Genomic DNA, 16,090 nt, shown 5'->3' on the forward strand with positions numbered 1-16,090 from the left:
AACAAATAAGGACAACAGGACATTTTAAATTCATCTTAAAAAAAGATTGTTGGCACATAATCGAACACCACTCCACTCGAAAATTGTGCTGTAAGGACCATGCTCTTGACCATGATAATGGCCTCGTCCTATTTGAAGGGAGAGATTGCACCGGGCAATAGGCGTTCAATTTATTATTTTAGACAAACAGGAACTTTGGACCCGATTACTCAGCCTTATTGCCGCGTGCACCACTCGTTATCGCGTCACCCAGAGCGAGCTCCAGACCCGATTGCATATCATCTTGTGAGGAGTTGGGCGGCTACATCTGTTGCGAACGACGGCACACAATGGATTCAAATGCCTATTGTTGACTCGCCTGCTCCAACCCCGTGTGTACCTCCCATTATAAATGCTCCCTAAAAAAAAAAAAGATACGTGCAGGATTTCCGAAGAGCGCCAAAAGGTTTTCCATACTTCGCTCCGACGAAGCATGCCGGGCTTCTCAATTCAATAAGGACGGAGAAAAAAAAGAATGAAACGAAAACAACATTCCCGGGTGGATTCACGGTGGCATGGCGCCCGTCGCACCCGCCGCCGCTATAGCTGCTTGTGTTGCTCTCTTGATGTGCTCTCACACTTCCTGGCAAAGACCGCAGCAGCAGCAGCAGCAGCAGCAGCAGCAGCAGCAGCAGCAGCAGCAGTGTTTCCCCCTCGCTGCACCGTCGCAGTCCCAGGCAGCTCTCATGTGTATGCATTCTGGGCCCCATTATTCAGCCGCTGCCTCCACTGACCCTCTCTCCGCACCCCGCCCGACCCCACCTGGCATTTAGATTCCCCCGGACCGACAGGGTAGAGTGGGGCCCCGGGTGAGCCCTCCGCCGGCAGACCAGCGCTCGTTCGGTATGCGGCTCCTTTGTGAGGGAGAACAGCACTGAGGGTTCCCGGGCGAACAGCCTTCTGGGGTTTTCGGATTGTGGGTGCGATAGTGTATGAATGTCGTGTTTTATTCGGCGGTGCCACGACACTGCACAGTACTGCCACTTCTATCCCCAGCCCCACCCCCCCAACACGTGTCCTAACAGTTTTTTTTACTTCGGTTCATGCATTATGCATTCATGTATTTGTCCTTTAAACAGGCTAAGGACGAGTCCATGCAACAATGGGAGAGTCAAATGCCTGCTAACTTAAGACATTGCAATTCACATTTAAGTTCGTAACAGAAAGTAATTTCACAATTGCATGGCATTGTAATTCCAGGAGATGGTATATTTTCATTGAAGTAATGAAATATGATTATATATTCTCTGTATTTTCATTTGAATCTTGCCGTCCTGATCCTCCATATGAAGTACGAGGCTCTTCAACATATTCCTAATCCAGCAGTGGCGCAGTGCCACCGCTGGATTAATAGCGCTACTGCAATGGGCCATGCAATTCTTATAATTTTTTGGAGTTAGAAATTATATTGGGTGTCCCAAACGTTATTTGTTTTATTTAAATTATAGGGGGCGCCTACTGCAACCTCCTCAATTGTTACATTGTCATTATTGTCTTCTGAGAAACAATATGGAAAAATACTGACAGCAAAATAGTGTTCTGCTATATAAAGATAGAAAACTCATGATACTGCAGGTTGCAATAGCTCATGAATGGCTTTAGACTTAATGTAGGAAGCAGGAAGAGAAAAATGTGACTTAATAAGAGAAAGCAGCCTACATTTCTGATTGTGTAGAGCAGAAGTAACAGTGTTATGTGAAACACAGACGAAGGGATGGCTACAAATTGCAGACTGAAAACTTTATTTGTGCTAAGATTAATGCCAATTTTTTTTGGCTCACACTCCTAGTGGCTCGCATGCTATCTGGTTATGTACTTATTCCATTTTAGGAGACCATTTGTGGTGGAATGCACTGCTGCCCTACTGGAATCAGTGATCACACCAAAACCTCTCTGCGCACGCACACGTCAGCACTATGCACATGCACGTTAGCACGGTGCACATGCACGTTAGCACCACCACGCACACGTCACCACCGTGCACATGCACGTCAGTACTGTGCACATGCACGTCAGCACTGTGGACACGCCAATCAGCATCGCACATGCACACGTCAGCAATGTGCAAGCGCATGTCACCACCGTGCACGTGCACGTCAGCACTGTGCACGTGCATGTCAGCACTGTGCACGCGCATGTCAGCACCGTGCACGCGTATGTCAGCACCATGCATACACATAGACATAGTTCACCTCACACACACCCTAGAGCAACTGCTGGAAAGATATCTTAGAGGGAAACACTTACTTATGTCTAACTATAAAAACAAAAGAAAATAGAAAGTCAAGTACAACAGATTTAACTTCTGGTCAAAATGAATCAAGCATATAGCACCGAAGGAGCTGTGGCAAGCAAACCAAATGACATCAAATGACACTCATATGGATTGCTAATGTGTATCCATGAAAGAACTGCTTGTGAAACCCTATCACATTTGTTTCAGTCCATGGAGAGGAAGCTTGAAGGAGAAATACCAGGCCTCCTTCTAATGGGAAGCCCTCTGAGTGCTCCCAGTGACTCAGAAGGGTCAACACATGACCCTGCGGAGACCAAGTTCCACTGACCTGCTGTCTGGACCAAAGGTCAACACCAGCTTCCACCATGTTTGACAGGAAGTAAATCAGCACTTAATGACGGTGACTCCACAGTGCAGGCTACCAGAGCAGCGCACGAAAGACAAACTGAACCTTGCACCATCCAAAAGAGAAATTGTGTTTAAGGAATAACGAAGAGACAAAGCCGAGCCAAAGAACAGTGAAAATAGCTCAATGATAAGGCACTCCCGGTGCCTTCATGCACTAGTAGTCTAAAATCTTTTATATTTATGGGTGTGCCTTGCTTTTATATTTATAGTACCACTAAATCAGAAGAGAAAGCAAAGGGCAAGCAAGAAATCCATCCAACCAACCCTAAGAGTGAATCTGTATCTCAACAGCAGATCAGCTTCTCATGATATTGTTTAATTTCCCTTAGTTGGGGTTGCATACGTTCTGTGAGTCACTTTGTTCCACCATGGTATTGTGTATTGTTTGATATAGGTATGATTCATGTGGAAATGGTAACTATGCATTTGTGCTTCAGAACACGTTCCTTTGAGCCTCATGTTCTCCTTTGAAAGGCGTGATAGCATACATCTACAACACCTGGCGATTGTCGTTGCCGTTGCCCCCGTCTCACGCCGTACGCATTTGAAAACAAGAACTCAGTGATTCACACAACATACGAGTTCAGGGTTCCGCGGCAAGGAACATTTACATCTCACATCGCTTTGTTTTGCCAATAAGTCAGAAAACAGAGCCAGATTGATGAATGGCTAACTCAAGACATAAAACCCTGCTGGCCTTCATGCTAAAGCATCCACTAGTCTTAAGTCTGGAAAACAAAGAGCTTTACTTCCTACAAGTCACAAAAATTGTAACATCGGGAGTCCATGTGACATGGTGCTTACAAATGCTGAAATTCCCCAGCATTTCAAAAGCTAACCACATTTACCACTTGACCTCGACTGGACTGGTTTAAGGGGTAATTAACTGACATGCTTGTTGCTGTTCAAATTCCCCCTTTTATATTGGATTGTCTCAAACATTGCGCTTCCAGTCAGTACCAGACAGAACTATCAATTCAATAGAAGTTTATTTTTTACTATTATCAAGCATGTAGCTTTCATGATGTTAAATAAGAGTAAATTCAAAGTGAAGCCATTTACCAAATTCGAAAAGACAAAAGGTACACACAGAAATGTAAACGTAACCAGGACAATCTACATTTCAGGTTACGAGATTCATACGTCCGAATATCACACGTTGTTTTACTCAAGAGAACCCACACACCTTCTGTTATGTCTGCCATGGCTGGATTAGAGGAGACAAACAAAACCACTCAACAATACATGTCCAACGAGTAATCTCGGTTTGGACAAAGACCAACGCAAAGAAGATCGCAAAATCACATGCATAACTGTAATCAGTGAAGAACGCCATGGCCATCACAGCTTGTTTTGCTGATGATCTGTGATATACTTCTTGGAGGCCCACATAATTCTCTGTTTGGCAAGAACAAAACGAAACAAAGCATGGAGGAATGTGTCCCAGTGCAGACTGGGCGAGAGAGAGAGAGAGAGAGAGAGAGAGAGAGAGAGAGAGAGAGAGAGAGAGAGAGAGAGAGAGAGAGAGAGAGAGAGAGAGAGAGAGAAAGAGGGGGAGAGCGAGAGGGATATGTGGGTATATATGGCTAATCTACGGCCCATGGTCGGTTCCCAACCAGCGAGACCCTCATGGGACCTGCGTGAATGCCATTATCTTCAGGAATCAACGTGGGAAGAAGGGGACGGTGGAGGATGGAGGAATCCACCCTGCTGAAACCTTATCTATGTCCTACTGGACCACTCCTCTCTCGCTAGACAAGCCCGAAAGCCAATTAAGGTCCAAGTTAGAGGTTGAGCAACGCGTCAAACGACAAACCGTTTCCTGTTATTTTTTCCTCACAAAGTCCACTATTCAAAACTTAATTATACAATGTGCTGCGGCTCCTTGGGGACCTGCCCTTTGCTCCGGTGTATGAAGAAGAAGAAAAAAAAGCCCTGTATAGGTCGGTGACCCCTTAAACAAGCCAAGATGTCAGGAGCATACAGCATGGATGAATGCATTCATTAATGGCTGCTTACTTATTTTCCGATGTAAATATCGCATGAAGAATGCGAGTTGAGGGTGGTTGACAACGAGGCGATGCGTCTTTCTTCCCCTTCAAGACAGCTAAATCGACATGAAGCCGCCGAAATCTGAAGCCATAAATGGCTATGGATGGTGACAGCAAACAGCAAACTAATGATGGTTCCCAAGGTTATCTCCGTATAAATAACCATTAAAAGGAACGCTGAGGCAGCAGCCTGAACCCAGAGACACCTGAAATGTGTAGCAGCGCAGTGACATAAACCACAGTCAAGGACACTAAGCTAATAATCATACACGTCCTCCATTTTGGGGTTTGTTCCGCATTCTTCCTCACTTTCATGGCACCCTGAGCGATGGAATGGGCCATCCTGGACCTGTATGCGTGTGTGTGTTTTTGTGTGTGTTTGTGTGTGCTTGGTTCTGTTTGGGTGGAGAGGCAGGAGAGAAACAAGGAAGGGAGGCTGCCGCCATGTTCTTGCATGGCAAACACCAACCTGGAGCCAGCTGTGACAAAACCCTAATCCAGCAAATCCCTCCTTCCTTTGCTGAAAATCCTAATGAGGATTTGAAGAGCTCGGCAGGGAGGTGCCCCAGGGGCCGTTGTTACACCTTGCCACTGCTTGCTTCCCCAGCCATTGTCCTCTTATCTCCTTATCAGCCCAAAGCTGGCCGGCGATGAAAGAGCCAGGACAGCATGGTCTGCGTCCGTACACAACCGGCCCCGGCATCGGCCAGAGACACTTTCTACGGTCTGCCACAAAACACGCAGGGTTCACTCCGGTTGGAGAGACGAGAGCGACAGATGCTCTATCCGACAGCAGTAAAGGACAAGGAGAAAATCCCCTTTTTCCCAAACCCATCCAACGTCCATCCTTTAGTTTGATAATTCATTTGAAAGACAGCAAAACTCTGCCTAACTCCAGGCATTAATTTTGTTTAAAATAAAAGCTGAAGAATGTATTTTGTTTGTTTCAGCAGTTGTGCTTTGGGCCAAGCTTTCCCCAAGTCTTAAAAGCTGAATAGGAGTTAAGCAAACAGAGAAATTGTACACCAGGAAATAATAATCTCCTTCTTTGAAACAAGTTCTCTCAGAAACAATAGGTCTCTTAATAATGACACAATTGAATGGATCTTTCTTTCTGAATGCTGCAAAGTTCAAGTACATGGTCCTTTGCTTTGAGAAACGTGTATGTTTTGTAGGCTAGAGAATAGGCCAATACATAAGAGTGCCTCATATTGTAAAGAACTAGAATTAGTGTATTCTTGTTCATTCTTTGTTGATCTAATATTTGATAAATTCCAAACAAATCCAAAGTATCAAGAAAATGAATTATGAATACCTGAAGACCTTGTATTTAAGTCTTTCAGAATCTTCAAATGTGTGCAATTATATTTCAAGTTATATAGTTAAGAAGGTCCTGATTAGATAGTTCACTAACCCATACAGTGAACACTTCAAAAATGTTTTCCTAATTGTCCCTTCTTTTCGCGATACTACATGGAAATCTTGAAGATGACCTTCCAGTTACCCTTCATTAAGCACAAGAAAGAAAGGTGCTAATGCTCAGCTTTCGTGTCAGATGATAGTCTATAGAATGTACTTTGCTAGCCAAATGATCCACTCTTTTGACACAGAATCTTGTTCCTTCTTTCGAATTTTGGGAAGGCTATTGAAATTTGTGTTCATGGCAGCACTAGGTGAACATTGTGGTTCTGTCACTGTCTTACGAACTGACCCCAACCCAACCGGTTGTATACTTTTAAAGGCATGTCATCCAGTTTGACGATGTGCAATAAAAAACAATATTTTTTTGTTTTTTGTTGAATTTGTTTGTTCCATGTTTTTTTGGGGGGTTTTCTAAATCACAACATTCTGGTTATTTTTCTGTTGTTATTGGGACATTTGTAGAATTGTGTGGGTGCAGTTTTTCTTATTTTTATTTTTTATTTTATTTTTTGAATAGACAAAGAAATGGTCAAACTGCATACTAAAACAGATAATTGTGTTCACAAATTGTTTGCATGATTTAACTACTGTTATGTTAACTACTGTTACTGTGCCTTTCTTATTAAACGCAACTACGTCTAGTACCCAAGCCCATGTTTTTATAGTATAATTATCATTAAAATAACAATTATCTGTAATAAAATACGCTCTTTATCATGTTGCACAACCGGCTCAGTGCCCAAACTTGCTGTTTCTCCAAATGAAATAAATCAGAGCGAAGTTACATGTATTTTCACGTATATGACATAAAATGAAAATACAAATGTATACGTATGATGAACAGGCTGCCTGGTTAAGACGTCTGTACATGTGGACTACCTTACAGAACAAAATGTTGTACCAGCAGCGCTTGATGTGGGACTGCTCTGTGTGTGCCAGCACACAATGTGGATGGCTTCGTTGTTGCGAGTCATTTTTAGACCTCACGGCAAACTATGTCATGTAGAAAATTAAGCTGAATCAATCAAAATAAACTAATATCCAAACTCTAGGACCGTTGGCTGTAATCCGGTAAGAAATACAGGCCTAACTGGTTCACGGTTTGTATGTTAACTGGGCTAGAAAAATATTTATTCTTTTTCGATAAAGAAGAGGAAAGGGAAGGTATTGGAGCTCAATAAATATTTAAAAATTAACAAAAATATTTGTAGCTACCCACAGAGTTTTGACACTGAGTATTTCATACAGGGAGGTCAGATAAAACAAACACCCCATCCACCAACCAGATTCTCTGTCAACGTTGTGGAAAAGAACGCAGGAGGGAGGAGGAAAATAAACGCAAACCCTAACTATTTACATCACGGCACTAACCCATTTGATTCAATTATAAAAATGCATTAAAAATATATTAGGGGCAAGGATGCAGTGTAATGACGCATGTTTACTTGGGGATATTGTTTAGCCTGTAATGAACTGTTTTCTGGGCTGATCTCTCCCTCTCTCCCTCCCTTTCCCTCCCTCTCTCTATTTGACTGGGATGTGTCTGCGGTCGTGGGTGAAGGCAAACAAGATGAGATGATTAACGACTAAACACAAAAGGTGAGAGAAATGTATAAACAAAAACCAGTGCAGTCTACTGTTTGTCTTTGCCTGGAGCAGATTTTATATGGACGGGAGGGGGTTTGGGATGATATCAAATTGTACAGGCATATAGGATATATGCTTAGTATTGCTCGTGACCTTTGCGATGCCTGAATCCTTTTCAAGCTGGAGGCTATGTGGGGGAAAACGTTCTGAAGGGCTTTGGAGCGAGATACATTGTGCAGCACGGTCCTTTGTCGAATGGGATGCGCATGATTGATATCATAAGAATAAGCGGCTCTAGGACTGTTATTGGATTCCTTTAGTTCCATCTTCAGCAAAAGCAGGGCATGATGATGATAATTGAACATGGTAATGACAAAAACCCAAAGAATTGTGAAGATAGCGAAAGCTATACATAACATCCCCTAACGTCGAGTCGCAGCGGAAAAACTGTTGACACAAACCACAACCAATTCAACTGAGACATGGAAATACGCCCTGTCTGCTCCGGCATCAAGCCGAATGCTTAACTGTCTTAAGTAATGAACTACTGCTCCTATCATTAAACACCAATGTCGGCTTGAACACAATTTGCCCCGGATAAAGTTTAGCAGCATAAAGCTCATGATTATGATGCACTCCAGAGTGGGTTTAATCAAAGCTAAACACGACGTGATTAAAACACATTCAGGCTTCAAGATTCGTCCTGGAACGCTAGATGCTCGCCTGCTGCCACGAGATGGGAGCGCGAGAGAATCTCCGGCGAGAGGAATTTACAAATGGCTCCCGAGTTCTGTGCCCCCGCCACTGGGGACGAGGGGCGCTTTGAAGCAGAAAATCTCAGACAAATCACAATTTACCAACTAATGAAACCACTCCAGATTACCCCTCCACACACACACACACACACACACACACACACACACACACACACACACACCGCCACCACCACCCCATCCGCCTGGACTTACTGTTCCCATCACAGCTATATTGCTCACACAAGCATCGCACTGCATTTAGTCAGGGGAACAGTGTTGGCTCTCACTGCAGGAATCAATAGGTGTTTTTATGTAAAAAAATAAATAAATATATATACATTTGGCACTGGCTATACACAGGACCAAATGTATCCCAGAGACAATAGCCTATTGACGAGAATCACTTGTGAAGGCCATTCGAAATGAATACTGGCTTTGCGACAATTCCAATGAAAAAGGAAAGAATAGCAGTGCACTACTCACCCTCGGTGGAATGTATTTGAGCCAACGTGATGGTACACAAGCAGATGGTGAGGAGTTTCCACAGGGAACAGGCCATCATGGTTCACGGAGTGTGGATGGTCTCTGGCAGTTGGGTGGGGTGGGGCTGGGCTGGGTAGGGTGGGGCGGAGGGGGTGATGGCAGACGGTTGGCTAGAAAAGTCCGAGGCAACAGGTCTGGAAGATGGTCATCGTTCGTCTCCTCAGCTGTAAAGGGAGCAAAGCAAAGGGAGTCGCTGTCAGTTCAAGACATCGCTCTGAAGTCAACGTTCTTAAGATAACATTAGTGAGGCAGCGTTCAAAAGGAGGCATTCCAGAAAACATTCTCAGCACAGCGTTTAAAAGACAAGGTTCCAAAAGTCAACATTCTTAAAGGCAATGTTCTCCAGAGAATCTTCTAAAGGCAACATTCTACAGGCGACGTTTTAAAGAGAATCTTTTAAAGGCGACGATCTAAAAAGACATCTGTCTTAAGATTACCTTCCAGAGACAACGCTGTAGAAAGACATCGCTCTAAACACGACATTCTAAAGACAATGTTCTTATCACAACGTTCTCAAGACCTTGTTCTCTCCCCCTCATCCTTACACAGGAAGCCATGTCTCCTCACCCCTGCCGTCTCTACACTGTCTGCCTACATGACTACAACAGCACACAAAAGGTGTGTATAAATCCTCCAAACTGTGATATACTGTGACAGATCTAACCAGGATAAGCCCAGAAGAAGGTCAATAATCCAGAGTCGAGGGGAGGGAAATCTCTTAATGGACGCTGAGTGGTTGGTGACCGTCACATTGGTGGAGAGATGATGAGATGAGAGCCTCATGTCACTGATGCATGCATACACACACCCGCACCCACACACACACACACACACAAACCCAGACAAGCCCCTCCCCGTCTCCATCTCGTCATGACTCCAAAGGCTGACTCCGTTGCTTATCTCACTAGCCAAACAACCCCCCCCCCCCCCCCCCCATCACCACGCAGACAAACCCTCAAAAGATAGCAACACCACTCTGTTGTGACTGACCACACACAAGCTTATCTCCCTCTCTATACAACCTACCCCCCCTCCCCTTTTCCCCCCCTTCCCCTCACTCATTTACCCCTCTCCCCACAAGCCCCCCCCCCCCCCCCCCACAAAAAAAATTCGCCCCTCCACTGCTTCACCAACCTTCTCCTTCTACTACTACTACCAGTCTGTTTTCCTGTTTGTTTTTCCTGCTTCCCTACAAAAGCAAATGGCCTGCCGCTCCCCCCCCCCCCCACACCAGCCCTCCCTTGTCATGGATACAGCGCAATGGGCTGTGTAGGGTGAAACCTAATGCCTACCTGAGCGCCCAGGCATGCGTTTCACACTTTTAACGGCTCCCTTTTGTCTGCCTGTTTACTCCGCCGCCGCTAACCCCGGCCCGCGCACTCCCATGAACCATTAGTGCATGCACCCGGGGATACGGCATCGCCGTGGCAACAAGGCACACAGGACCCCATTAGGAACTGTTCTTTTTATTTGTATTATTCTCCCCCTCTCTGTCCGTCTTCTCCGTCTTTTACCGTCTTGTCTGTCCGTCCACAAACGGGTGTTCCAGTTGATTTTTTGTGTTTGTTTTTTTTGGTGTTGCCCTTGTTTTGTGCGGCAGAAGGGGAACAGCCCTGTTATGAGATCCCAGCTAAAGGGATCTAATGTTACTTCCTCAGAAGGTCAGGGGAAGAGGGAGAGGGGGGGGGGGGGCACGAACACAACACGAATGAAAAGGATGTTGTGTTGTTGTCGGCGGCGATGACGCTGCCAACGCCGGCCAACTCTGCTAACGTTTCTGGACGAACCGGTCTTGTACTTCCTCCCCTTTCGAAGGTAGATAATCGGTTGCGTTTGCAGGCGCGATGCAAGCTTTGATCGGTTCCTTTTGAAGACCTGCAGACTCGGCTGCAGCAGTTATGATTTCTCATTCTTTCTGTTTTTTCCTCTCCTCCCTCTCTCGGCGGAGACGTACGCAGAACGCACACACATCAGCTGACAGGGCTATAATTAAAGCGCGCAATGATCGGGCTAATCTGAAATGACATCAGGACATACCTTAGACCTTCCAATTTGAAGCTGTTTAAGAAAAGGTTAACAGGAGGGAGCTGCGGAACAATGAGCAGAGTGCGTTTAGCGTTTCGCCCGACACTGCGCACGCCCTGGCCGAGGCTTTCGACAGACGCGGTGTGACCGCGGGGCACAGGTGTATTGGATTCAGAGAAAAACTCCTCACCTTGGTTCCTCCACTTGATGATTAATGCACCAGGTACCAATGTGATTTATTAGGCCGATGGCTCTCTCTCTCTATAATATATATATATGGATATATATAATTAGCCTACATCCGTAGGGCCTGCGTGAATTAAAGCCCTCTGGTTGTATTGGTGTCACAACAAAGCTCGCTTGAGCACATGGGTTTAAGAGACTCCCCTCCTCCTTCCCACAATAGGATTAAGTCTTCAGCGTTCGCTGCGCACACTGTACACGCTCTCATCATGTGTGCGTTGTGCTCGACAGTACCTCCGCTTCAATGGAGCGTTGTGAAGCCGCTGAGGACCGAGACACCTTTTCCTTTCTTATAGCTGCTACTAAAGAGTGGCATCAGGCTTGGCGGATACATCTGTGAGATCTTACCGTGGCTGAGACCTCCCCCTCCCCCCCAATGAGGCTTAAGCGCTGAGTGCTCTCGAATACGCTCTGCCATCATACAACATCGTGTGGATTTGAAAGAGACGGGCACCATTTTGTCAGAACGAGACTGAATTTCAAAGATGACGTACAAAACAGCAGTGCTTTTAAAGAGAGGATAGTATGCGCTGAATCACATCGAAGCCCGGATCCACGGTAATCTTCCGTCTTGGCGGTGGATGGATGCATACGTACACACATCGACGGGTCAAATTAGACAGGAAGGACCGCCCCATTGCATTCAGGGCCTGGTAATCACCACCGGGGGTCTGGGAGAGAACGAGACGTGTGTGAGCGCGCGAGGTCGGAGAGCGGCCCTGTCTGGGTACCCCTGCCTGCCTCCCATGCAGACGAAGGGAGCCCCCCCGCTGTGGATATAAATAAAGAAGGGCTCACCGTCGATGCCCACTACACGGCGATGGGTGTCGGGCAAATCGATGATAACAATCCTATACTTTAATATCGTCTGTTCCCCGCTGTGAGTGTTTAACATGCTGGGACACCAAAGGCGCAAAATCGGGGGAGTCTGCCTTTCTGTCGTCCTGCTCATTAAATGTGCTGAGGTCTCCCTGCTCTGCGGGGGGGCTGTGTTCTCTTCTCTCTCCCCCTCACTCTCTCTGTCTCTCTCTGTGTGCTTTGGTCTCTCTCTCTCTCTCTCTCTCTCTCTCTCCCCCCCCCCCTTCAACCAGACTCTGCCCACGTGCCAGAATCCATCGGTGATCATACCCTGGCTGTTTCCTTAAACAGCCCTCAGCTTGGGGCTTGGGGGCTGGGAGGCTGGTGGGGTGGCGGGGGGGGATGGAGGCCAAGGGACTGGAGGGGGGGGGGGGAAACCACGTGGCCTCCTCCTCCACCTCCCTCCTCCACCTCCCGCCTGTCTGCGGCTACAAACAAAGAGCGTTTTCCCCCCGTTTCCTCGTGGCGCACGTGGCGATCGCTACCAATCTATCACCGCCGTCGTCATCATCGCTGTCATCTCCACCCCCCCCCCCCCCCCCCGCCCTCCAAACCCCACCCGCTACGTCTCCCTGAGACGCTGCGACGATGATTAAGTCAATGTACTGTGAATGTTAAACACAGATTGCCAAAATGTCAACAGGCGTCACATTGTTTTGGCTAAATATGAAGTTGGCACGGGCAGATGTTAAAGTACTCTGAGCGATGGGGAAGCCACAGGGGCGTAGGCCCAGAGGCTTTCAGCATATGTGCTCTTGATGTATTTGCCAGAGTCGGCACATTCGAAACAGAGCACTCTGCAGCGGGCGAGAGGAGAGTGGCGAAAAATGTGATTCGCAACACTCTTTTTTTGGGGAGGATTGGGTGGGTGGGTGGGGGGGGGGGGGGGGGGGGTTAAACTATAAGCGGCACACACACGCACGCACACTCTCTCACTCTCCCTCTCTGGTTCTCTGTGTCTCTCATTGCACGTACGAGCATTAAATACGTGCGTGCAGGCTTACGTACTGGCACGCATAAATGCATCCATACATACAGACAGACACACACAGACATGCACACAAACATACATACACGTACACACACATGCACACACACACACACACAAAAGGTACTTTGGTGTGTGCACAATGGCGCTAATGGAGGGGAGATGGAGGGGAAGGGGATTGATTGAAAAAGACAGTTTGAAAAATTTGAATGTGGGGTGAGGGAGGGGGAGAGGGGGGAGGGGGGGGGGGGGGGGGGGGGGGGGAGGGGGGGGCAGGCTCGGGGGGTCGGCCAGGCCAAAACAAGAGGCAGATGTGAAGGAATCCTGCTCTCCTCAGACAAAGCTCCCGGTTGTCCCTCTATAGCTGTTAGGGAGGGCCACTAGAGAATAGAGGAAGAGTCCGGGCTGCTCTGTGGAAGTAGGTCTGGAAGAATGGGCAGGACACTGGATAAAGGATTCCGTCGGGTGGGGGGGGGGGACGGGAGACGGGGGGGGGGGGGGGGGGACAGGGGCCGGCGTTACAATCTAAGATTGACAGCCTGCAAGTCTTGCTTGACCCTCGCATTAGCCCCCAAGCTTTCAACGCGCCCCCGAGGAAAAAAGTGGGGATGTTAATTGTGGCGGAGACATCACTAGGACTGAAAGAAGGGGTAATATAGGACCCGGGACTCCATGAAATGTAAATCAACCAACCAAGCCGACCACATGTTGAATGGGGTGGTGTGGTGGCTGGAGAGGGGGGGGGGGTTAGACATTTGGTTCTCATTGGGTTTTTTTTTCCCTCTTCCTTCCTTATCCTTCAATGGTACGCTCTCATGCATGTATTCATACATACTATAAGGCTCCTCTTATCTCTGTTTTTTCTCGCTCACTGCATGGAGGGGAAGCTATAATACCTGGGGACCCCCTCAGCAGCGCTTCACTTCTGGAGGACTTTGCCTCGGCCCGTGCGGGGGGAACTCTCTCTTCCCCACGAGAGGTGCTCGCTGAAGATAGATCCGTTTTCTTGCACCGGCGTACATTTTAAGAAGAATTTGCACTCCGGTCGGGGCAGAGGTGGGTTTGGTTTTGAGTGGATGTGCATGGAGACCACCGCTGTGTCGTATATGGGGCAGGGGGGAGTGTGTGTGTGTGTGTGTGTGTGTGTGTGTGTGTGTGTGTGTGTGTGTGTGTGTGTGTGGGTGGGGGGGGGGGGGAGAGGCTGGCACTGACCCCCTCCCACTGGGGGAGGGGTGGGGGGGTTATTAGTGGAAGCAACAGAGGGAAGGAGCTAACGGTCTGAAAGGGGGGGGGGGGGGGGGGGGGGGGGGGGTTGGGGTCTGGCTGGAGGTAGATGGGGTGACGGTTAGCATGAATGACATCCCAACCAAACACGATGTGACTGTTATGAGCCCCTGAGTGAAGGCCGTGACCCGGGACAGTGGACTCAGCCAGGGAAACACCGGGTCACGCATGCGATGCATGACTGGACAGTGGCAGGACTGCCCCACTCCCACTTAGGGAGGGGGGAGGGGGGTAAGTTGGGGCTGAGACGGTTACACATGGGGTTAGGGTGTTGGGGGGGTGGGGGGGATTTTCATTGTATTTAAATTTTTCAAACGTCCAACGGATTCCAAGCCCCCGTTTTGTGTGCATATCATCGGCCTGTTCACTTTTTCCGAATATCAATGCCGTTCATTCCATTTCATTTCATTTCATTCCATTCCCGCTGCCCCCCCCCAGTCCAACTGCGGTCCTACGGTGCAGTAACAGAGTAATCCAGACCCGCCCACCCCTAGGGTAGGACCCTTCACCTCATCGTATTACCCCGACTGCCTTCCCTCATCCCGGAGTACAGTAATATTCACAGTCTGAATCAGAAAGAGCAAATCTGCAGAAAACAATTATCATAATAGTCCACAAAGTCATGTTGAAATGGTACCACTACAATCATAACTGTGATGATAATAATATTCATTAGGAGCTTACAGTAGCTGTTACACACTCCATTCCCTCCTCACACATGCCAGATGAAAACAGCATGAGAAACCCAGATATTCAAGCGAGTCGTTTATAAACTTTATCATGTCTGTGTTTCAATGTCTAAAAACAGCGCACCCTAATAATCCTAGCAACAATAATAATAATAATGTCCATTATTATCAGCTTAAAGTATCCATTACACTCACACACACCCACACAAACTCACAGACATACACACACTCACACACCCACACACACACACACAAACACACACACACACACACACACACACGCAAACACACACACACACTCACTCACAGACATACACACTCTCACACACACTCACTCACAGACTTACATACACACACACACACACCCACACACACTCACACTCACAGACAATCACACACTCTCAGACACCCCAAAAGCCCACCGGAGGTGCGCTGTGATGTGCTCTGGGAGTGGGCATGGTCATGTGCGATGCTCTTCCACTCCGACCTCCATTCATCATTTTTATGAGCCATTCAATTAATCGATTAGAGCACTCCCTACCGGTCGGACCACGGGGCGACTCAATGAGGCGTTCCCACGTCAGTCCCGGGAACGCTCGTCGATAAATCGGTTCGGAATTAAAACCAAGTGTGTGCGAAGAGCAAGGAAAACAACGTATAAGATCCCTCATTACAATGAGCTGATTCTGAGCATTCGATTCTGAGCATGGGACGGTGCTGTTATTATGATTACGATGTCTCAGTGTTATAACGTATTTGTGTTTACCACGATCAGGCACGAGGGATGACTTTCTCTCGACGGCGTCCCCGGGCGCCGTGTGCCCTCTGCCTCTCTGAGTAGGAATCCAGCGCTTCATAATCACTTCAACAATGCGTCGGGGAATCCTATTAGCTCCGATAGATACCTACACCGGTCTGTCGTCGTGGATATTGCGGGGCCCACGCGACCCGCCCCCCCCCCG

The 16,090-nt window shown here is 47.5% G+C and overlaps 1 protein-coding gene across 1 annotated transcript in view; it reads right to left on the bottom strand.

Moving 5' to 3' along the window:
- The window catches only part of adgrl2a (adhesion G protein-coupled receptor L2a), a 102,400-nt gene that overhangs the window by 70,542 nt on the left and 15,768 nt on the right, over positions 1 to 16,090 (bottom strand). Inside the window, 1 exon segment of the mRNA XM_030373090.1 lies at positions 8,982 to 9,205. Coding sequence (XP_030228950.1) covers positions 8,982 to 9,057 — 76 coding nt within the window. The 5' untranslated portion in view covers positions 9,058 to 9,205.

This window comes from Gadus morhua, chromosome 12 (genome assembly GCF_902167405.1).
Source record: "Gadus morhua chromosome 12, gadMor3.0, whole genome shotgun sequence".
Lineage (NCBI taxonomy): Eukaryota > Metazoa > Chordata > Actinopteri > Gadiformes > Gadidae > Gadus > Gadus morhua.